General features: G+C 52.7%; 11 protein-coding genes across 11 annotated transcripts; 5 read left to right on the forward strand and 6 right to left on the reverse strand.

Moving 5' to 3' along the window:
* Positions 1 to 1,301: 1,301 nt before the first annotated feature.
* On the reverse strand, positions 1,302 to 3,058 carry SEPMUDRAFT_61558 (uncharacterized protein; the record flags this gene model as incomplete). The annotated part of the gene is made up of 2 exons (XM_016909566.1): positions 1,302 to 2,847; positions 2,901 to 3,058. 2 exons carry the CDS (start codon positions 3,056 to 3,058, stop codon positions 1,302 to 1,304), a joined length of 1,704 nt encoding a protein of 567 aa, XP_016764173.1.
* A 321-nt stretch (positions 3,059 to 3,379) lies between these two features.
* On the reverse strand, positions 3,380 to 4,103 carry SEPMUDRAFT_124166 (uncharacterized protein). Its single transcript, XM_016901891.1, has 2 exons — positions 3,848 to 4,103; positions 3,380 to 3,780 (listed from the first exon to the last, which is right to left on the reverse strand). The coding sequence occupies exons 1-2, from the start codon at positions 3,991 to 3,993 to the stop codon at positions 3,399 to 3,401; spliced, it is 528 nt and encodes a 175-aa protein (XP_016764174.1). The 5' UTR covers positions 3,994 to 4,103; the 3' UTR covers positions 3,380 to 3,398.
* A 125-nt stretch (positions 4,104 to 4,228) lies between these two features.
* Positions 4,229 to 4,531, forward strand: SEPMUDRAFT_22487 (uncharacterized protein; the record flags this gene model as incomplete). The annotated part of the gene is made up of 1 exon (XM_016908354.1): positions 4,229 to 4,531. A coding segment is annotated over one exon (303 nt), but the record flags the coding sequence as incomplete, so codon positions are not given.
* A 40-nt stretch (positions 4,532 to 4,571) lies between these two features.
* SEPMUDRAFT_147733 (uncharacterized protein) lies at positions 4,572 to 5,085 on the forward strand. The gene has a single exon (XM_016904490.1). It carries the CDS (start codon positions 4,580 to 4,582, stop codon positions 4,907 to 4,909), a length of 330 nt encoding a protein of 109 aa, XP_016764176.1. The 5' UTR covers positions 4,572 to 4,579; the 3' UTR covers positions 4,910 to 5,085.
* A 950-nt stretch (positions 5,086 to 6,035) lies between these two features.
* Positions 6,036 to 7,809, forward strand: SEPMUDRAFT_162096 (glycoside hydrolase family 125 protein; the record flags this gene model as incomplete). The annotated part of the gene is made up of 2 exons (XM_016907979.1): positions 6,036 to 7,495; positions 7,638 to 7,809. 2 exons carry the CDS (start codon positions 6,036 to 6,038, stop codon positions 7,726 to 7,728), a joined length of 1,551 nt encoding a protein of 516 aa, XP_016764177.1. The 3' UTR covers positions 7,729 to 7,809.
* Positions 7,810 to 8,309: 500 nt separating this feature from the next.
* SEPMUDRAFT_36889 (CBS-domain-containing protein) lies at positions 8,310 to 9,337 on the reverse strand (the record flags this gene model as incomplete). The annotated part of the gene is made up of 2 exons (XM_016908653.1): positions 8,310 to 9,112; positions 9,178 to 9,337. 2 exons carry the CDS (start codon positions 9,335 to 9,337, stop codon positions 8,310 to 8,312), a joined length of 963 nt encoding a protein of 320 aa, XP_016764178.1.
* A 797-nt stretch (positions 9,338 to 10,134) lies between these two features.
* Positions 10,135 to 12,868, reverse strand: SEPMUDRAFT_147736 (PP2C-domain-containing protein). The gene is made up of 4 exons (XM_016904491.1): positions 12,777 to 12,868; positions 11,298 to 12,668; positions 10,948 to 11,243; positions 10,135 to 10,898 (listed from the first exon to the last, which is right to left on the reverse strand). Exons 2-4 carry the CDS (start codon positions 12,406 to 12,408, stop codon positions 10,335 to 10,337), a joined length of 1,971 nt encoding a protein of 656 aa, XP_016764179.1. The 5' UTR covers positions 12,409 to 12,668; positions 12,777 to 12,868; the 3' UTR covers positions 10,135 to 10,334.
* Positions 12,869 to 13,273: 405 nt separating this feature from the next.
* Positions 13,274 to 14,547, reverse strand: SEPMUDRAFT_147737 (Snf7-domain-containing protein). The gene is made up of 4 exons (XM_016904492.1): positions 14,391 to 14,547; positions 14,060 to 14,335; positions 13,753 to 14,010; positions 13,274 to 13,699 (listed from the first exon to the last, which is right to left on the reverse strand). Exons 1-4 carry the CDS (start codon positions 14,394 to 14,396, stop codon positions 13,574 to 13,576), a joined length of 666 nt encoding a protein of 221 aa, XP_016764180.1. The 5' UTR covers positions 14,397 to 14,547; the 3' UTR covers positions 13,274 to 13,573.
* A 151-nt stretch (positions 14,548 to 14,698) lies between these two features.
* SEPMUDRAFT_124172 (uncharacterized protein) lies at positions 14,699 to 20,413 on the forward strand. Its single transcript, XM_016901892.1, has 5 exons — positions 14,699 to 18,407; positions 18,463 to 18,649; positions 18,713 to 19,450; positions 19,540 to 19,981; positions 20,082 to 20,413. The coding sequence occupies exon 1, from the start codon at positions 14,765 to 14,767 to the stop codon at positions 17,585 to 17,587; it is 2,823 nt and encodes a 940-aa protein (XP_016764182.1). The 5' UTR covers positions 14,699 to 14,764; the 3' UTR covers positions 17,588 to 18,407; positions 18,463 to 18,649; positions 18,713 to 19,450; positions 19,540 to 19,981; positions 20,082 to 20,413.
* SEPMUDRAFT_81456 (6-phosphofructo-2-kinase/fructose-2,6-biphosphatase 3) lies at positions 14,699 to 20,413 on the reverse strand. Its single transcript, XM_016910274.1, has 5 exons — positions 20,082 to 20,413; positions 19,540 to 19,981; positions 18,713 to 19,450; positions 18,463 to 18,649; positions 14,699 to 18,407 (listed from the first exon to the last, which is right to left on the reverse strand). Exons 1-5 carry the CDS (start codon positions 20,093 to 20,095, stop codon positions 18,178 to 18,180), a joined length of 1,611 nt encoding a protein of 536 aa, XP_016764181.1. The 5' UTR covers positions 20,096 to 20,413; the 3' UTR covers positions 14,699 to 18,177.
* A 728-nt stretch (positions 20,414 to 21,141) lies between these two features.
* Positions 21,142 to 21,998, forward strand: SEPMUDRAFT_147738 (uncharacterized protein). The gene has a single exon (XM_016904493.1). It carries the CDS (start codon positions 21,255 to 21,257, stop codon positions 21,795 to 21,797), a length of 543 nt encoding a protein of 180 aa, XP_016764183.1. The 5' UTR covers positions 21,142 to 21,254; the 3' UTR covers positions 21,798 to 21,998.
* Positions 21,999 to 22,163: the final 165 nt, after the last annotated feature.

Genomic DNA, 22,163 nt, shown 5'->3' on the forward strand with positions numbered 1-22,163 from the left:
CGCCACCGTATCCACCGCTGTAGTCGCCTTGGCCGCCTTCAGTGCAGTTGCGAGCGATGTGACCAACCTGGCCGCACTGTTAAGGATTGTTAGCTCCTGATGCAGGCATAAGTCATTTGTTTTGGCAGACTTGCCTTGTAGCACTCCTGGTTACCTCCAGCACCGCCACCGTAACCACCTTGACGTGGAGCAGCAGTTGGGCAGTCACGGCTCATGTGTCCAGTCTCGCCGCATGAGTAGCAAGCCTTAATGATATCAGCACAGCTCCGCAGTTTACTCGAAACGCACACACCTTGTCCTTAGCTGGCTCGGTGCAATCGCGCGAAAGATGGCCTTGGCCGCCGCAGTTGTAGCAGGTCTGCGTCGATATGTGAGCTATGAGCGTGTTTATCTGCACGAAGGTACTTCAACTTACTGGGTTGCCCTTGTTTGGGCATTCGCGGGCTTGGTGGGTGGCATCACCGCCTTTGCACAGTCAGCATTTCAGGCCTTGGCATTTCGAGGCGAAGGAAAATCGATTTTGGAGAGTGGTTGCGCCGCAGAGTGGTAGCGAATGGATCAGGCGCGAGACTCTGCCAATCGAGCTGTGGCATCGATATCGATGTGCTGGTGCGGCAGTCGAGCAAAGGCAGGATCGAGGATGAGGCGCACTCACAGTTGTAGCATGCGCGGCCACCGCCTGGTGCAGCTCCGAATTGTTGGTTCATGGTAGCGACGTGTGTTGCTGTGAGTAAGGAGTCGGTGCTTCGTGATTGAGAAGTCGCTGAGATGGTGTTGTCGGTAGACGTAAGTAAGGTACCTAGTAAAGACGGTTGTTGTGTGGTGGTGAGGAGATTGAAGAGGTTCAAATTCAGAACCCACCCACTTCAGTTTTCGTTTTCGTCGGTGCACGACCCGCCCACCTCACGCGAGGAGCAGCAATACGCGGCAGTGGCCAAATTACCTATTCACACATAGGGTCGTATGACTAATGGAGAAATTTTCTACAGACATGTTCAATCTAGTCCATATTCACTTCTGGATCTATCTTTTCGGTGTGAATATGATGCTGTACAAGGAGGAAATCAAATCGTCAATTAATGTACATCTTTTCCAACTTTTCTCACCTCGTCGAACGCCACGCGATGTGACGTGACCGGAAGTGTCGGGCCGTTCAGCGATCGACGGCAAGCACGTTCGCAGCTCACCAAATCTGGTAAATTGCAACACTACAGTCTACATGTACCTTTACCTGAAAGTCGCCAGGTGATAGCAACACAATGAGGTGTATACCAGAGTTACAGAGTAATGAATAACATCTATCACGTGAAATCGTAGACTACCAAGGCCTGTTTCCCTTGGCTGTGCTCTTTCAACACCACCACACTCTCGTCGTCAAATCCAATCCATCCTCGGGTGAGCGTGAGCTCACTGGTCTCATCTGGCGGCGTACCAGTATCACGCACGACATTGTTGTTCTCAACTTCAAGACCGCTCTGGGATCTTCGGTCAGGCGAGCAGCTGCTTTCGGCCTTGACCTTGACACTGAGATCTCCACTTGCAAGCCGCTTTCGAGCAGAAGAAGAGCTGAATCCTCCTTCCAGTTCCCACAACCGCAGTTCGTCGCCGTGTCTGCTGATTGACACTGCTTTCCCACGAGCCTGGACATGTGCTCCCGATACTGCTGATGTATGGCCCCATAGCCTTGAGCCCGCGCCAATCGAAAGAGAGTCTTCGGTTGACGTAACAAGATAGAGTGTTAGTGTATTGTCCGGATGAGACACGAGCAGGTATGGGTGTGTATACGATAAGGTGGTCGGCTTCGAGTGTATATGCCTCAGCTCTGATATTGAGGGTCCAGGTACTGAATCGATGGCCGGTAGGTTCAGATGAGACATCGTAGGTCGGCTGGAGAAGGCCAAAGGGCGGTAGTGTGGGTCTATGGCTTGAGCTACGCGGGAACGAAGCAGTGTGCCTTGTGTGTTGACGCTCACTTCCTGCAGTCCAACAGTCCAGCCTGAAAGGTATGTTGGCAAAGCGTAAGCTACGCAGACAGTAACAGCTGCAGGCGTGGTCCTCAGCTGTATGGACATAGGCGGCCATACAGATTGCGATTTCAACGAGTGCAGCAATCGCGGCGGATTCAACAGCTCGGCTTGCTTTCGGCGTGATGTAGGCACAGATCTGTGTTCATGATCTACGCCCGGAAAGCGGTAGAGTGATAGCACCTGGGTTGCAGTCATTGTGACCACATGTGGCCAACGCATTGCTGTAGCGGCGATCACGCCGTTTGATGATGGCTCGTGTTCGTATCGCAAGCTGAATTGGCGCCTCTCGTGGTTCAAGACATATATGCTGAATGACCCATCTTGATATCCGAGCAATATACGCGTAGTGCCCTCGTTGACGCTCTCATCGTCTATTGCTAGCGACGTCGGCGGTCTTGGTATCCTAGCCGAAGGCAACGGTATTTGCGCAAAGACCTGTCTCGAACGGGCACTTGCGTTCCACGCCCGTAGTCCTTCGTCTTGATCTGCCATGTATACCATTCCCTCGAACATCTGCACAAGCACGGGCGGTATAGAATGGCGCTCAGCGATCGGAATCTCGTGAATAGCACTATTTCCCTCTGACCAGTTGTGGCGGAGCTTATATTGCCGCTTCCAGTCTGTGGTGCCCCCGCGTTTGACCAGATAATCTTCATTCAGCCATCTGGATGACTTGGAGGCAAAGTGCAGACTATCGTTGAATGATCCATGCTCTTTCAATCCAGGCAGTCTGCTCGCTCGCGGTCGTACGAATCGGTTGTAGAATTGTGCTTTCCATAACTGCCCATCTCCAGCAAGTTTGCGGAACTTGTGCGATATCCTGAATTTTCAGCGCATTTTCGTGGACACGAAGTTCCATCCAGGATAACTCACCTCTGGCACACTACGAGCTGTGAGACTGAGAACAAGGCGAGCACCTTCAGAAGCAGCTCGTCACTCAGTGACGACAAACGATCTGTTGAAGATGTTCGCGGCCGCTTTGGTACAGGCTCTTCACTCCCGGCGTCCTCATCGTGTGCCCGCTTCGCCATATGTGTATTGTAACGACACTGGCAGGACGCACATAATGTGTTGGCTTTCCAGGTTCCGGTTGCGGCATGTGGCGGGTGAGCGTGTGGCACTCGGTTCTCTTGGCGCGACATGGAGGAAAGCTTAAGCCACTAGCTAGGTATCTCGCGTTGCTCTTTTAGGCATAGACGCACATGTGAAGCGAGAGCAAGACTCAGCTTAAGTTCCAAGTCTGCTTCGTGCCACATCAGGTCATTCATTCACTTCACTTGTTGATACCTGAGCTTTCCAATTGCGGATCCTCTGGCTTAGATGACGCCCACCGCGTCTTCCCAAGAGACTGACGATGACCGAGACAGGTGGTCATGTCTCGAATCTACCACATCGTGCGGAGGCGGCGGCAGTACGATATGAATGCCACAGACCACGAGCAATAGCAATAGCAACAGCAACAGCAACAGCTACTGTGTTGCGCGCTATCGTTCTTGATCTATGTGAACTATCAATCTCCTGCTCTTCTCCCTTGATGCATTTCGCATGGTGCAAGAGCACCTGTTGCCATGCGATGCTGCCATGGAGACATTCACTGCTGCACAACCTTCCGACCATGTTGTTCTCGTGCTTCATCAGCGGCATTGATTGACAAAGTACCAAATCACACCACTGATACTTCGCATTATCACCCCAAAGCATAAAGCTACCGTGTATAATCTTGTCCTGAGAACATGGCGCCAACACCAGGAAAGTAAGCATACCTCCTTCGAGATTCGATACCACGGAATCAAAACTTGCCTGCTGACCACGACCCAAGAACTGGTCGCGGCCATCGCATTAAAATACCCACACAGAAAAAGGCTGCGAGCGACGGAAATCTACTGTTCGATTCATCGTCCTCTTCGCGACCTGTGTCCGTCGAACAGATACCCGCCTCTTCTTCGTCCGTCAACAGCAGCACCATGGCGAGTAAGGCTTCGAGTAAGGCTTCGAAGCGACCGACGAAACGCCCTCATGCAGAATTAGAAGACAAAGGGCCATTCTATGCGACGAACGGGATGCTGATCCCAGATCTTTCCGCCGACAATTATCAAATCTACAGATTCGCGCCACCAAGGATCACCAACTTTCCGGACATTTCTGCATCTCGTCGCGCCGAAAAGGCACGTCTGGACAAAGCAGAAGCGGCTGAGTATGTCGATGATGGGCAAGACGACTGGGATGAGTTTGCGGGGAGCCCCGAGGATTACAAAACGGCGGGCGAAGGTCGAATGGCGAGGTGTATCGCTTCGGTATTCATGCAACGCGCCAAGCGGGCATACCGCGCCGGCAGAACGTGGAGGTCTTTCGAAGACGAGGAACTCGCGATCGACACGCAAGCAGCGGCACGAGCAGAATCAGACGCCAGGAAGCGCAAAGTACTACTTGCAGAAGCTCTCTGTGGAAAGTCCCGGCTCGAGGTCTTCGATCAAATCAAGGAGCGTTTGTGCACTGAAATATTTCTGGAACACTACGATGAAACACGTCTCATCGGCAGAGAAGACAGCATCATGGCCCTACCACCTCCGGTAGTGGACGAGATTTCCGAAAAGGAAAAGGAAAAATCCGTGGCGGGTTGGTCTCGACCTGTGAACACAGGTCGCTATCAGATTGTTGATGGGCGGCATGGGGCCAAGCCAAGGCTGGAAGGCCACTGTCTTCCCTTGTCGAGACCACAGTTTAATGATGATGACGATGAAACTATGCCGGCCACATGGGCCAAGCCGCAGGTGTGTAGCAATTGCGGCACTGACCGCCCCAATTATTTGGAGGATCCAAGATGCCCGCAGTGCAAGACTGTGGAGGAAGATGTTGACGGAAGTCGTGACGGGATCGATTAGTTGCCTGATCTTTGACACGTGGAGAGGTCTTTCAACATAGATTATTCGCTTGGGCGGCTTGAATCAGCACATTCCGTGCTTGGAGAGCGACACTCACTATCGCAGTATCGATCGTGATATGGCAATTGCGAGCAGCTTGCAGCCATTCGACTCTCGGCTGGACTAAGCTAATGGACGAACGTACTGCCTGATTTGGAGCCGGCAGACTGAGCGAACGGTCGATGTAGCACACAGCAGTCACCCCCAACGGTGAAACCAGCGAGGTTGGAATACCCAACCACCACTCCACGGCCTATATAGTACACTCTGATAGCCGCTCAATTGACAAGATCATGGATTTCATCTCTCCACTTCAACACGAAAAGTATGGCTTAGATGACAGGCAAGGTTGAAAATACGTGCATCATACTACTCAGCACGTGGGTGATGCAGGCCGAGCTGGAAATGTCTCTCCAATCATTTCGTATAATGGTCACTGTGGTATAGTACCACTGTACCTGTATTGCAGTGACATGGTATAGAGGTGAAGTGCAGGGAGGAGTCAGGGACAATTCCCCGGGCTGGCTTCCTTCGTTCGATTTCAGCCGAGATGTTCCATTTTCCGTGCGGAGAAGTGAAAGTTGGGGTTGCATCCCGTCGGCTGAGCAGCCAGCCTGTCCAGGTTTGCCAGGAACACCCGATCTCCACCAAACACTACCTGACTTAATTTTGCATCCCACGTGTCCATTGTTTGCGTTTATCCATGTTTCTGCTACACATGGCGAGCAGCGTCTGGCAGACACATCAGGCGATGGATGGCACAGGTAGGGCAAAGAGCGAGAATTGCTGTAGCAGAACTGGCGACCATATGTGTTGTGAAATAGGAGGTACAGTAAATGATGGGAACTTGTTCATTGAAATGAGAAGATCACAGACATGGACATGTCGACATGGGACACCCATCCATCCAACTTTCCCACCCGGCGCTGCGACTCTGCAGGCCCGCAGGCTCCGTGATACGATACTTTGTCGATCTTGCGCCCAAAATGACCAGAGCCGATGGTTAGTTATTATACACGCGTAGACTGCTCATGCTGGTAGCCACGAGCAGACATCTCTCCTCGACCTGCCCTGCCTTTGGATCATCATGGCATTCCGACATCTGCTTTTCGCTACTGCCTGCCTGGCGCTATCCGTCGTAGCAGCCGAGAACGTTAGCTGTCCAGACTATGCGAAATACTCTAAAGAGCAACATGGACCGTTCAGCGCAGGGAAATTCAACCTGTCCTACCAGCGTCCTGAGTCCAGATGCCGAACTTTCAACTCTTCCGTGGTCGAGAGCGCCATCGACCGCGTCAAGCAAGAGATCGCAGACCCGGATCTGAGCAGGCTGTTCGAGAATGCCTTTCCCAACACACTGGACACGGCAGTAAAGTGGAAAGGCACTGCACAAGATTCAGACGAGGAGTTGACGTTCTTGATCACGGGAGACATCAACGCCATGTGGCTGCGAGACTCTGCCAATCAAGTCCAATCCTACCGGTCGCTGCTCAAGCCTTCAAGTGACAGTGACTCTCTGGCTTCGCTGTACAGAGGCGTGATCAATTTGCAAGCACGCTATGTGCTCACGAGTCCGTACTGCAACTCGTTTCAACCCCCTGTCGAATCTGGTCTCAAGCCTTCTGTGAACTCATATGGGGCCCAAGACGTGGTGCTACCTGCATACAGTAACCATTCTGTATTCGAATGCAAGTACGAGCTTGACTCGCTGGCAGCTTTCCTGGAAGTGAGCGAGGACTACTACAATGCAACGGGGGATATCGACTTCTTCGGCAAGTACCAATGGGTATCAGCTGTCGAAACCATCCTCAAGACTGCGGAAGATCAAATCATCGGAACGTACGCGACGTCCGGCATGGTGAACAACTTGACATATCAATTCTCTCGTCAGACCGACACCGCCACCGAGACAATGGCAAACCATGGCTTCGGCAACCCTTTCAACAACGGCAGTGGTCTTGTGCGCTCCTTCTTCCGACCCAGTGACGACGCCACCATCTACCAAGGACTGATCCCAAGCAACATGATGTTCTCGCGCTACCTCGTCGCAGCCTCCAAAATCGCCGCCCAACTTAGCGGGCAAGAAGCACTCGCCCAACGCATGCAAGACATGGCCGCAAGCATCCAATCCGCCATTGAAAAATACGCCATCATCAACACCCCCGACTGCGGCAAAATCTACGCCTTCGAAGTCGACGGCTACTTCGGACAAAACATCATGGACGACGCCAACATCCCCTCTCTCCTCGCCGCTCCCTTTTTCGGCTATCTCGACGTCAACGACCCCATCTACCAAAACACCCGAAAACTCATTCTCAGCTCTGGCAACCCGTACTTCATGCGCGGACCCGTCATCAATGCCATCGGAGGCCCGCATAATGGTCCGGGGTACGCGTGGCCCATGGCAAGCATTGTAAGGATTTTAACGAGCAACGACGATTTCGAAATCACGGAACAGTTGAGGGAGATTGTGAGCAGTACGGCGGGATTGGGTTTGATACATGAGAGTATTAATACTTTTAATGTGACGGATTGGACGAGACAGTGGTAAGTGAGAATCTACCCATGGAAGATCCCTCTCTGAGATATTCTCTTCCTTCTTCTTCTTCTGATGATGATGATGATGAATGATGAATGATATTCCGTGAACGAAACGATTGGCTAACTCACTTCTGATGCTACCATGTAGGTTTTCGTGGGCGAATGGCTTGTTCGGGCAGGCGATTTTGGATCTGAACGAGAGGAAGCCTGAGTTGTTGAAACAGAGCTTTCAAGATTAAGGTACCTACATGTACCTAGGTCTAGGTACGGTACCTAGCTACCTGATTATTGAGCGTGCAGACGGGAAGAACGAATTCCCCGAATCACATTCAATCAAGGTACAGTACGTACATGTACTTATCTTCATGTCGACAGACTTGGAAATCATCTATCAATGATATGCTTGTTCTGGTCGGATCTTCGAAAAAATGCTATCTGCTACTCGATACACTTGCTGCAATCCGATATGACCGATTTCTCCGTAGAGCTGGGCCAGCCCACGGCTGGCGGGCGCGCGCGCAACACACTCAAGTGCATGCATGGGGGTATCATGGCCATATGCCTCTCATCTCATTCATTCATCCGCAATCACTTTCTCGCTGCTTCGCTGCTGGGGCGGGTTCAGTACACCTGCTGTCTGCAATGAATCTGCACGACTTCTCACTCTATCCAGGAGCTTGTTCTGTGGTATGGTTGCCATGAGCACCTCATTCGCCAATTCATCCACACTCTTGTTGTCTTCTTCCTTCTTCTGCAAAGCTCGACGGAAGTCCTTCGTAGAATCGCTTGTGTTGCCTCCTCCTGGTGACGAGGACAATTCCTAATCGTCACTGTCTCCGAGCGGGCTATTGAGTGTGTAGTCTAGTATGTCACTCAGCGATAAAAGTCCCTTCAATTGGTTCTCTTCGTCGATAACCACGAGTCGATGGACGCGAGACTTGCGGATCGTATCGTATATCGTATCCATGCGATCGCTGAGCGTGCAAGTGTAAATGCCAGGAAAGTCGTCTGATCTCTTGTCCAGTGCTTGTCCCACAGTCAAATTCAAATTTTCGTAATCTCCTCCCTTGATTAATGTGATCACATCCACCGACTCAAACACGTTGAGAACTGTCCCGTCTTTGTCGAGGATCGGTACACTCGATATGCTCTTCTTCACAAGCATTTGTATGCAGTCCATCACGGGCGTGTCCATTGTAGCCGTGGCCAAGTCCGTATAGCTGCCCACGTTCAGCTCCCGCAGCGGTTTCCTCAACATCTGCGTCTCTTTCACATTGACTGAAATGAATTTCAGGATGCGGTACTGTGTGATGACGCTCACCACCATTTCCTGACCTGTCTCGTCGTCCTTGTCGATCAACGGTATACGTCGGGCACGAGACCCAAGCATTCGGCGGCAAGCTTCGTAGAGTGGCTGTAACGGGTGGATTGAGACTGTCTCGATAGGAGTGACTCCAATGGCTCGCTCGATGTCGCGGAGGCTGCTCAGCTTAAACTTATCAATTCGACCCAGCTCTTCCTGGTTCTGCCAGTAGTACTGAACGACATTAATGTAATCGGATACAGTGAGTAAGCCCGCGAATGCAGATGTCTTCGAGTCCCATAACGGCGCAGAGACGATGGCTGTAGCCGGACGAGTGTCAGCAGGCGCACTTCTGGGAGCACGTTCATGGAAGCGATATACGTACCGCACTGCGTGAGAATGTTCAGACTCTTCTTGACCAACAGGCTCGTATCGAAGACAATCAAGCGGTAGCTGAGCGGCAGCACATCGTAGCTGGTGCGGACCTTGAGAAAGGCTCGAATGGCGCGCAGACCCTCAATCTGCTCCCGATCCTGATAAGGCATTGGTTTGCTGGCGCGCGCAGTGGTGTCAGCACTGCTGGCGGTGCCGGGGCGGCTGCGCACACTGGCACTGGCACTGCTGGCCCTGCTCGCTGGGCGGAACTGTGACACGCGGAGCAGATCGCTGGGGGCTACGAAGGGCAAATGTGAAGCGGCGCCTGCAGCTGCAGCGGGGGCATGGCCGGCAGGGTTGTGCGCGGCGGCGAAGTTCGCATGCTGCTGGTGATGGTCTGGCGGAGCAAGAGGTGCTTTCGAGTTGTCCTCGTGACCATCCGCGACTTCGTCACCAGCCGCCGCCGCCGATGCTACGACCTGGCTGGCGGGGCCGTGTCCTTCGCGGGGCACGTCGGTATTTCCAGCTGCTTCATCGGCCAATGCGGTCTCCAGGTTGCGTTCATCCTCCATCGGAACGGTCAGGGAGCGCTGCTGGCAGGCTGCGCATTGAAGTGGTGGTATAGGTTATTGCAAAGTGATGCGGAGGCAGAAAGACCGCCAGCGATTGTCGTTGATTGATTTGATTAGAACTAGTGAATTGCTAGGCCCACACTTCCAAACGCATCAGTGGCCGACCCCACACGTGCGTTCCCTGCAACTCGACTTTTTGCGCGGGGCATCCAATGGATTTGACCTCCGCATTGATCTGAAAAGTGCACGTGCTTCAGCGCCTATTCCGAGTGAATAATGGGGAAAAGCACTTCGAAGTTCGGGGTGCTGAGGGGGAGGGGGAGGGGGAGGGACGCTGTGTTGTGGCAATGTGAGGTGTGCTGGACCTGAATGTGAATATGAATCGCCGACGCGTAGTACCTCCTAGTGTCTGCCGTCTATAATTCCAATTTCAGCTATGTTATTACATACACTGCGCGCGGAATCATCGATGCGCCGTGATACTCCTTGTAGACTGACTGGTTCATCTCCCTCATGACACCTTCCGATCCCAGCCATTCGTTATCGTATGTGCAGCATTTCCCCAAGAATCTCATACCCGCCATCGTATAAGTCATTACCTCTGTTGACTGCCGTAATCCTGTTGTGCCTGACTGCCACCTTGATATCCCGATAGCCCGTCGCCGGTCTGAACTTGATGCTCGGCCATTGCGTTGGCCATGTTTGCGCCATTCGCCGGGTTTTCGGTCGCCGGAGTAGGGGGACCATCATGCATGAGTGGCGGCTTGCTATCGTTCCTTGCATGCTCAAGTGCCGCAGGATTGAGTTCGGGCCCTCCTTCCTGGTTCTGCTCCACATCCGCCATCATCTCGTTGGTGGTTGGCTTGTTGATGACTGCCAATGGATCGCCACCGGCCTCGATGAAACTTTTGCTTTCGCTGACAATGGCATCGGCTTCTGTCACACCACCTCTGCTAGACGCGTCACCTTCGACACCGATATCGCTCTGTTGTTGCGTGGCTTGGAGCTTGCTGTTGTCGAAGCGGACCACCATGCACGACAGGTTGTCGGTCGAGAAGCGGGCAAGCGCGTGGTCAACCAGTGCTTTGGAGGCAGCTTGGGGATCTTGAAGGTTGCGAACCAGATCCACAGCTTCCTGATCGGAGCAGACATCCCAAAGCTATCACAATTAGCAGAGTCATCGTCATGGGTGCAGACCAAGAACTTACGCCATCACACGCCAGTATCAAGAATTCATCCATATCGGGCTGGATTACTGTCTCTGTGGTGTACGGGTGTCCGGTGACCAGATCTTTCATATACGCATCGCCCAGAGCACGTGTAACGGCAAGCACTCCATTGACGCGATTATTAAGGATGAGCCCGCCAGCACCTGCGATACGCTTCCCTTCGTTCTCGTCACTGCCCTTGTGGTCATAGGACAGCCGAAGGGCTTTACCGTTGCGGCAAAGAACGATTCGAGCATCGCCGACATTGGCGGTATAGAGAACTCTCTGACGGGATGCTGCGGTTGTGAGCTTACATTCATCCCAAGCAGAATTTAATTCTGTCGACTTACCCTGTTGCACCGTGCGTTCCACATTCTGCGACTCGGCTGTTGCGGGTGCAAGAGCAGTCGAACCTGTCGCGGATTGCGAGTTTGGTATCCTGTCTTCCCAACGAAGCACAGCGAGCACAGCTGTGCAACCGCTGTTCTTAAGAGGAAGCTTCTCCAGCTGTTGGTCGACCGTCGTGAAGGTCATGTCCAGGAGCTCAGGAATCGCCGTATTGGGATTTTTGCGTATAATCTCCTCCAATAACAAATGCACCTTTTTCCCGCACCACTCGGCTGCAAAAGTGCCTGCGTGCCCATCGAAGATTGCAAAGTACCCATTATCTGTCTCCACAACTTCTCTAGTGCTATTCTGCGTACCTTCTGACACAGCCGAATCTCGAGACTGCGACTGAGAAAGAGGCTTGTTGGAACCGCCGTCCGGGCCCAAGGCTGGGGCGGGTGTACTCAGAAAGTTGTAGAGGTAGGCGTGAGTATCTTCCATAGTACGTCTGCATTTCTTGTTCTTATCCTCGGTCACGCCAACACGGAACGTAGATCGTGGGCCAGGCGCAGACTCTCCAGCAGAGTTGTTCAATGACCCAGCAGGCACGCTCAGTGCAGGATCTGTGCGGCCCAGCTTCTGCATTGGAGTCTGGTGCGAGGACGACTTATTGTCCGGTGAGCCGCCCAATGCTTGCTTCGCGCGGTTGAAGAGGTCGCCAGCGCGTCCAACGCCGCTGCTACGACGTTTCGAGTTGCCCTGCTCCTGCGACTCCTTACGTGTCGGACTGCGCATCTCATTGCTAACAGCATCTTGGCCCTCCTCTCGAATGGGCTGAGTCTGGTTGCCGTTGTGCATGTTGGGAGTTCGGGGTGAGTCGTTGCTATTGCCGCTGCCATCGGCGCCCTGATTGATGTTGCTGTTGGCGGCATTGATGTCGAGCGGTTCCCGACTGCCGGAGCCGGCGCTGCTGCTGCCGCCGCCGCTGCTGTTGTTGTTGTTACTGCTGTTGTTGTTGCTGTTGTTCTCCTTGGAGCCGAACATCCTGCCCAACAGTCCTCCTTGACCAGAGAGACTGCGCCGTTTACTACCAGCCACGTTGTCCGTGGTCTGCGTGTTGTTGCTGCCACTCATGTAGCCGAAATCCTCGATCGGTCAAGCGCTGTCACAAATGGACGTGCAGGGTGAGGGGGCGGGGCTCTCAGGCAAGCAGGCAGCCAGCTAGTAGGTCGCCTCGAGAACCAGGAGGTGGGTACGTTCCTCGGGACTACTACTGTAGTGCAAGACGGTAAGGTAGAACAATAGCCTAGGTAGGTAGGTAGGTCGGTCGGTAGGTAGGCAAGGTGGTCAGGTCGGTCGTGTGTGTGTGTGTTTGCCGGGTGAATCTGCTGGATCTGTTGGTGCATGCCGTCAGCGCTGCTTCTCCCTCTGATCGGCTGTCTCCACGAGACAAGGTAGAATGAGCTAGTTCTAGATGAGGGAGGCTGCGGAATTCGGAATACCGGTGATGAACTGAGACAATGAAGTAGTCGTCCCTCTGCCGCAAACAAAACAGAGACCGGCTTTGAGTCTCTATTGCTGGCACTTGTTGCTGAGCCACGATGTAAGGTGCACGAAGGTTGGTAAAGGTACATGTAGGTAAGGTACTAGGTAGGTTTCGATGAGGAGCGACAGCGCTGTGATGACGCTTGATTCCTTGGACCGAACCAGAAACGGATCAAAGGTCCAGCAACTTCAACTACTAACCTGTACCGCTGCGATGATGAGACCTTGCCCCCCGAGTGACATACATCTATGCTACAGCGAGATCATGGCCAGAGAGTGCAGAATATCATCATCAGTCTTTGGTGGTCTATCGCTGCGTACCTAATGCCACCTTACAGGTATCAACCCACTTATACCCTACAATGTCCCTGTATTCATGCAAGCACAAAGAAGCTTTCTGCCCTTCAAGCAGCTACTAGGTGTCACGAGACCAACACTGATCATTCGAAGGGAACTTGCTCCTGCGAAATGCGTGGACATGGCAGGAAATTTTCGTGGTCATGGCATCGCAAACACAGCTCCACTATGCGCCTTGCTTATCACCACGTCAAAGGTACATATACGTATCATGGGTATCAGAATAACCTGCGTTGGCCAGCCACGCCACGTTGTGAGTTCCACCACAAGCTGCTCAAACACTGTAATGGCGGTGTGCAAACAGTGCCTCGTGGAAGCACATACGGACACTCCGGAGTTACCAACCAGACGTTGATGTATTCAGGTATCGGAGGCCTCATATTCGTCATGCATATCGTTATCGTCGTAAACTGTCGAGTCGAGCCTGGAGGTCATCATCACCCGGGTCACCGCCGCCAATGGCTTCTGCAACTCTGCCTTCGGCCGCCGCATTCTTCTGCAGGCCCGTAGGCGTTTCCCCAAGCTAGAACGAAACATTAGCTGCGTGGTGAAGATCTTCAGGTAGTGAATACATACCTGCTGACCCAAATCAACTCCCAGCTCGTCCAGTACCTGCCCGACGACTTCTTCGCTCTCCTCCTCGTCCTCGAGGCCCGTGACGTCGTCGATGGCATCGTCCATCATCTCTTGCCGCTGGTCCATGATATCGTTTTCCTTTTCGAACTCCATAGCTATGCGTTGTAGTGCTGGAAGGTTCATTTGCCGATTCATGCTACCGAGCAATTGCGTGGCACCTTTCATGCTTTGCATCATCTGCTCATTGCTTCGGACAGTCTGCGAGGTGTCAGAGGCGAATGCGAGCAACGTTTATGGAGTGGTATACTTGTATTCGTAGCGATATGGCCTGCAGCTGTGTTCGCATCTGGTAGAATTTCTGGATATATCTCCTCGTTCGCACGAGATCCTTTGCTTGCACCTTGACGGCTCCCATCTGTCCATTCTTTGCGTTCTTCTTGATCTCTTGCACCAGCTTCTTCTCTTGATTCTCGAGCTTCGTGCGTTCGCGGTCGAGTTCTCGCTGTGTCTTCTCGAGCGCTCGTTGATGCTTGCGCAGACGTTCTGCTGGCGTCATGCGCTTGCCAAAGGCCCATTCAATGACCTTTAGAGCGACACTCAGTCATGGCCATCGTAGACAAGCGACCACATCTACTCACGTTCATCTCTGCTGTCTATTGCTGCGCAGGTATCCAGCTAGCCAGCTTCGGTTATCCACGCGCTATTTGGAGCGATTTTATATCAGCCGCAGTTTGGCGTTGCTAGGTATGTGTCTGTGTGAGCAGACCAGGTGCATTACATGTAGGTAGGTCGAAGGTAGTGCCTTGATCACCTCACTGATCGCTTTGTTGCTGGGTATGTTGATGCCTTCCCTCCACGTGCTACCGGAGCGAGATTTAGCCGATGCACGGTCGCTACATCATCGACGAGGGCAAAAACATCCTATTAATGTCCCTCCTACAAGTTTGCCATACATGTCTACCTATGTCACCATCTGGACTCACCATGACCTGAGGAATGCGCAATATTCACGATGAGCTCGAACAACCCTTCCGGAGATGGAGGTGCTGGGCCTTCGAGCAGCAGAGGTGGCGATGCTTCGAGTAGTCGGCGCGGTCCTGGCAGTCGACCTCAGTACATGACCGTCGGCAGTGGATCTACGTCGGAGGCAGCGTCGAGGCTGCAGGCGCTGCTGGACGAAGATTCTGGGTACGGAGGAAGCAATACGGGCGACGACACGATGGAGAACGCATGGCATCCGGGGCCCGCGGTGGATCGATACACACCTGCGCATACACCGGCGCGGCCTGGCGAGAGTAACCCGGACTCAGAGAACGAGTCGCGCGCTCTGGCGGCACACGTACACCAGATGTTTTACAATAAGAACCGTACGGCGCTCGGCAGGGCGATCAATCAGACGGTCGAGACGTTGAAGAAGTTGCAGGAGATGAATACGAAATGGCCGGCGCATTACCCTACTGTGCAACGACCGCCCACGCCACCACCTGCGAGACCTGCACCACGCCCTGGTCTCGCCCACACACAAACCACCTTCGATCTGGACAGCATAGAATCTGCGCCTCTTCGACCACATCTGCCGAGGCGAGCGGGCACGACACTGGGGATGGATCCTGAATCGAGCACAAATGCTGAGCGCCGTGGATCTGCTCCGACTACAGAACCACGGCTTGTCACACCTCAACTGGCACAGGACTTCTCTGTGTTGAAGATTGAGTTGAAGATGGAGGGCTTAGCACAATCAGACATCGTTCACTCGTTGGAAAAACAGTCGGTGGCCGCGCTATTGGACAATCAAATCAACAAAAGTGTACGGCATTTGTTTGCATTACGGGAACGAATCGAAGATACATCAAGCAAAGTTCTCATTACTGGAGATTTGAATGCAGGAAAGTCAACATTCTGCAATGCCCTGCTGCGCCGTAAGGTGCTCCCAGAAGATCAGCAGCCCTGCACCGCCATCTTTTGCGAAGTGCTTGACTGCAGAGAAAATGGCAATCTCGAGGAAGTCCACGCAATACCGCATGGAGCCGTTTACGATCGCAACGACGAAAGCACGTATCACGTGTATCAATTAAAGCAGCTCGATGATATTGTTATTGACAGTGATCGGTATCAGATGTGCAAGATTTATATCAGGGATGCACGCCCGGTAGACCAATCACTTCTAAACAATGGCGTCGTAGACATTGCGCTCATTGACGCCCCTGGATTAAATAACGATTCCTTGAAGACGACAGCGGTATTCGCCAGACAAGAAGAGATTGATGTTGTAGTGTTCGTGGTCTCTGCGGCCAACCACTTCACTTTATCCGCAAAGGAGTTCATATTCAATGCTGCACGAGAAAAGGCTTACATGTTCATGGTTGTCAATGGCTATGACCAGATTCGCGATAAGAAGCGTTGTCAAGAAATGATCCTCAAGCAGGTGGCGCATCTCAGTCCAGCTACATTCAAGGAGTCGTCCGAGCTTGTTCACTTCGTATCAAGCAATGCGATCCCTGTCGGCCCGGGGCCTGGCGGACCACCCGGTGGTGGTTCGTCGGGTGGCTCGCACTTTGACAGTGGCGATAGCAGTTCGGATAAGGGCGCTGAAGACGATGACGGGATCAATGGCAAGCACGGCGAGCCAGGCTCGCCGCCAGATAAGAAGAAAGGCAAAGGCAAGGAGAAGGAGGCATTGGATGACTTCAGCGAGCTCGAAGCTTCTTTGCGTCGATTTGTGCTTGAGAAACGAGCGCGATCTAAGCTCGCACCTGCAAAGACATACCTGATGAATGTCCTTGGCGATCTCGGCACGCTAGCAGGTGTCAACAAGGACGTGGCACAGAGCGAACTTGATCGCGTGACAGAAGAGCTTCGCAAGCTGGAGCCAGAATACGAAGCATCGAAGAAATCTCGGTCAGAAGCTGATGAGCACGTGGCGAGTAACATTGAAGAGACCACCAACGACGTATACAGACTGACCAGGCATACCATTACTGACTCTATCAACAAGGTCGCGGAGAGCGACCTTGGAGTGGACTATCCTGGCGTTCTTGGAGCATATGGTTATGCCGAAGACTTGAAGACTGCAATGCTGCAGCAAATCACCGAGACAGTACGCTGGTGTGAAGAACGTGCTCGCGAGAAGACGGTCACTGGAGTGAGCAGCATCAAGTCGCTGGGCATATTGCATCTCGGCGACAACTATGTGGATCTACAGTTCCGTTCGGAGAAGATGTTCAAGAGCAGAAGAGATGCGCTTGCAAGACAAGTAGACTTTGAGCCCGAGCTATGGGATTTCTTTGATTTCGCCAGCATCTGGGAGCGACAGGAAAAAGTCGCCGGCACAAGCATGGCAGTCACAGTCGCTGGAGTCGTTGGCACTCGCCTGATAGGCGGCTTTGGCTGGGTGGACGGCGCTCTCACCGCGACGAAGATTGTGGGCGCGAACAATCTTCGCCGAGCGCTCATTCCCAGCGTCATCCTGGCGTTTGCGTTGGGTGTCTCCTACGCCGTCTCCCAAATTCCACACTCGCTACCCCGGCGCCTCAGCACCAAGCTCGCCGCACAGCTGGCAGCACTCGATTACACGCATTCGAATTCCTTGCGCATCAGCTCCGAAGTCCGCCGCGCGTTGAAGTTCCCTGCGGATAAACTTCGCGAGGGTCTCCAACGCAACATGGAACAACTGCAAGAACGCAAAAAGGAAACCGACAAGATTCGAACCGAGAATGAGGTCGCGAGAAAGTACTTTGGCAACTTGGTACGCGACAGTAACGATATCAGGAGTAGAGTTGACAGAGTCGATTTGGAAGGTCCTGCTCCTGGTATTGCTGCTGCTTATGATATGTAATTTCCTGCATCGCAGGTACTTTCTTCATTTTCTTTCCTCTACAGTTTGGTTGGGAGCATTGGGTCAGCATCTTATTTGCGTAAAATGGCGTTGGGAATACCGAGTACAGACGCAAAGAATGGCGAAGAAGATCAACCCATATTCCCCCCCTTTGGCCGAAAGACAGCAGCACCCTAGTTGGTTTATAGTTTAGTTGTAGATGCTTAAGGTCTCTCTTCTCAGAAGGAAAATTTCTCAATCACTCGATTTCGTCCTATCTGCCGCTGTTGCCGTAATCAGGTATGTAAAGTGTCTGTCCTCTTCTTCTCCTTCTTTTCAGTCTTCTCCTGTAACAGCGAGTTATAGTGATCACCCAAAACACACACAAAAAGAAAACCGGCCATCATCATGTAGCTACTAGCGGCCTGCCAATAACACCAACGCTTTCCATACCACATACCGCATCACAATCGTAATCAATCACTCTCCGCGTTTCTCGCATGGTGTTCCTCGATGGCCTCTTTATGCTTCGCGGCAATGTCTGAACTGGACTTATTGCGACGATGTCTGAATTCTTTGACTGTTTCCACAGACGCGAGAGAGCGTGGTACCTAGACACGCGGACTGAGACTGTTTGCAGATTCTCCTGCAGGCTGTGTAACACTGACTTCTGGGCCGAAAGAGGATACTGGAGTGGCTGCGCCGGCCGGAGTACTGAGTCCCATGGGACTGGCGACGCCGGATTGCGGCACGGGTATCTGAATGTCTTGGGGACTGCCGGGGATGATGCTCGAGGGAAGATCGGAGATGTGGATACGTCTGGCACTATTGTTGTAAGAGGCTGTTGGGCGTTAGCGTGAGGATCGATATATCATGACCACTGAAAGGAAGCTTACCAGGGATGACTTCGATGATTTCGTCGCGCGGAAACTCCAGAGTAGGGATGTCGTGTGCGGAGCAGGCCATGAGGTATCCGTAGAGGACACGAAGGACAGACTCGTGCGCAATGATCAGTAAGTCGTTTTGTTCGCGCTCGAGCTCGAGAATGATAGGCTCGAGCCGGACTGCAAGATCGTGGTATGACTGGCAAATGGTCAGCTTCTGTGTGTCATTGAGACTAGTGACGATCAGGAGATGCCTCTATACCTCTGCTCGTGGATACCGATGGTGATAAGGATCTTGCTCGTGCTTGGCTACTTCCTCGGGAAACAGCTCACGGATTCTGCGCTCACTCAACTTCTCGCATACACCAGGATTCAGCTGGCTCATTTGGCTGCGCTGCCGCACTCTGTATCCCTTTTGTTCGAGGTACGAAGCAGTCTCGACGGTTCGCTTCCGCGTTGATGTCCAGATCTGGAGTGGTTTCGACGCGGTGGATTCGGGGGCCCCATTCTTGATGAGGGTCTCCCTCTCCATCTCCCGATGAGCAACGATGGCATCCGTCATTTTGCGTGCGTAATCCTGCCCTTCGGCACTCAGACTGGCATCGCCCTTGAATGTTTCTTCCTCTCTCGTTGTGCCAGCGCGGACAAAGTACATCTGCCGACTCTTGATGTGCAGATTGAGAAGATAGAATACAATCCGCTGGGACAAGTAGCCGAAGGCACAGCTGTTCACGATGACACGCTCCCCAGCATTGATCATCTTCACATAGTGCAAGTCACGCTCCTCGACACCTTCGTAGTGCGGTATCCGGGCGTTGATCCGTCGAAGATAGTCCTGGACGGCATCTTCGGGTTTCCAGCCAACGTAGTCGGGCGAGCTAATCTTCACAGCACGGACATTTTCCTCAATAATACGCTCGTCTGAGCACGTACACTCGATGAACATGGTCTGTACGCCCTGTTTTTCGAACTCTCTGGCGAGCGCTCGTCGACCAGTAGCCTGGGCATAGTCAGCGAAAACTCGTACACATCAGGCATCTGCGTGTGTGTAGTCATGTCAGCAGATGGCTGTTATCCTCTCGCACTCACCAAAGGGTTCACAGCATCGTATATGGCAATTTGACCATTCTCGTGATTGAGAAAATGAAAAATGTCTTCTCTACACTTCTTGAGGATCTTATTCCGCAAAAGGACGGAGGACGTGCTGGCGTTGATGTGGAAGTAGTCTTCAGGCACTTCTCCCTTGGCGCCGACGAAGGCTCTTCGATAGTCGCCGAGATGGAAGATGTGAGTCTTGACACCTAACCACCGCAGGTATCGTGCCAGGGCGACACTGATATGTGTCTTGCCTCGAGCAGGAAGGCCCACGGTGGCAATCACGATTCGGCCAGAGTGGAAGAGTCGACCAGACTCGGTCGAGTACAGCTGCGCAGGGGCCATGGATGCTTTCTCTGGAAGATCATGTATTGCATCGACATAGGTGCTTGAGCGGCGCCGGAAATTGGGCGCGGAGCCTGCCACATCGGCGGTACTATCCATGAAATGTTAATGCTTGGTTGGTGTGGTCGTAACTTGAGTAGCGATGGTAGGCAAAGTCTGTGAAAGCTTCCAGTCCCACGCAACAGACTTACAGTAGGGTGTCCATGTTGGACTGTCGCTGGCCGGTGGTACAGGCAGTTGCCACCACTACGACTACCACCACCACCACCACCACTACCACTCGCGTCCTGGCTGCACTTTCACCTCACTCTCACTCGAGCTAGTGCGGAATACGGGGCAGCGTCCCAGTCCGGCGGGAAGTGCACGAGCGGAGCACTGCAGTGAGGTGCAAACTGCGAAAAGCCGGTCGTTGCGCGCTCTCGCCTTCTCCCTTATTGCTCGCTCTCTTCCTCTCTCTCTCCAGCTCTCCGGGCCGGGACGACGGTGTAACAAGTGGTCAGAGGGTTGCAAGCTGGCGGAAGGAAGCCGGGAGGTCTGATCCAGATAGTACGGTATAGTGTACTTCGTAGTCGGAGATAGAACTAAAAGCAACGGGCCAACAGAAGATCGGCCTCGGGCTGTGACTGGTCAGATTCCGATAGCTGTAATCAGATTACTGACACCTTCACGTCAGGGCCAATAAGGGCAGACCCCATTCTTGTCTAGGGGCAGACCACGCTTCTGAGTCATCAACGTCAATAACGTTTCGGGACGAATCTATTATTTACAGATTGACCTCAGACTCAGAGGATTGTTCGCCTGTCTGCGGAGCTACCTCCTACACCTCCTACCTCCTAGAGCGGTTGCCTCTATACCTAGATGGTGACGGGATGCACCGGTGCCGTGCGTATTCTACGAATTTGGCCTCACTGTGAGCCATGGTACTCTAGGGAGCTCCGCTGACTTCCGGAAACTCTTACCAACGTCATCCTCAACATCGGATATGTGGGAGCGGAATATCGCGATGGAGTGCTAAGGCGTGACGACCGCTCGAAACAAGGTACATACATGTACGCACTCCCAAACTCACGTCACATTCCAATCGGTTGTCACATTAACTCTACCTCCTACGACTTTTGTATCCTATCATGTCTGGTCCAATCAAACAACTTGTCCTGGTTCGCCGCCGGGCAGGCCAGAGCGTCCAACAATTCCTTGACTATCATTATCAGCAACATGGTCGTCGTTCCCAGGCTCCCACACCAGAAGAAACTCCTCTGGTCTATTTCCAAACCCACTTTTTCGACTCTATCTATTCGAGTGCGACGCCTGCACAGCCTCTGTGGTCGGGTCACAATGATGCTGCAGAGCTCTATTTCAGCGACATGGCGCATCTGGGCCGTGTGTTTGGGAGCAAGCACGTCCGAGAGGTTGTTGGACCGGATGGCAAGAACTTCAACGACTTCGCTGCCACCATTGCTATGTTCACTTACGAAGAACTCATCTCAGGCTCCGAGCCACTGGAGCAAGGCGATGAGCAAGTCTTAGTAGCGAGCTGGTGGGTCCAGTCTCGCGATCCCAAGAAAGATCTAAAGGATTTTGCAACAGAGTTGAAACCCCTCGTGGTAGGCGCTTTTGGCGACCTCAGCCGCAAGGTTGTAGTCAACGTTGCGTTGCCAGACGAAGCGGGCATGTTGAAATACTTCACGGGCGATATCGCGCCAAGCTATTCCGCATGCTACCAAGTCTATCTGACGGACAAGGCCCAGGTTGCCGATTTTCTGGACAAAAAGGCGACTTTGGAGGAACGGGCAGCCGAGTTGGTTGTGCAGGAGACGACGTTCGCGACATTTGGTATTAGATCTGTCGTTTTGGACCAAACCCGAGGCGTGCGTTTCGATGCGTCGAGGCAACCACGGCTGTCATGAGTGCACGAAATTGAAACCATGTGTCGAGGCACCAGCTGGAAGGGGAATATCTTTTGCCATTTGCCCGTGCGGAAAAGCCATTGGCACGGTTGGTTCTCGACCCATGATCGACTCTGATCGGTGTCGTCCTTGCGTCGTCCTTTTTTACGGGGATTGGTATCCGTAATAGTAAATTGAAATATATACACTCGAGTACTCAACTATATAATAAAGAGGTATTCTACTAACAAGAAACCCTGAAAGTATAGGAGGTAGTATACTGAAGAAGAAAGTAAGTAAGTTATATAACAAGGTATCACTAGGAGGTAGGTATAATAGCAGGCAAGTCCTTTCGGCCGGGGCTGCAACCTGCAAGGCTGCAACTAG

This window comes from Sphaerulina musiva (genome assembly GCF_000320565.1).
Source record: "Sphaerulina musiva SO2202 unplaced genomic scaffold SEPMUscaffold_2, whole genome shotgun sequence".
NCBI lineage: Eukaryota > Fungi > Ascomycota > Dothideomycetes > Mycosphaerellales > Mycosphaerellaceae > Sphaerulina > Sphaerulina musiva.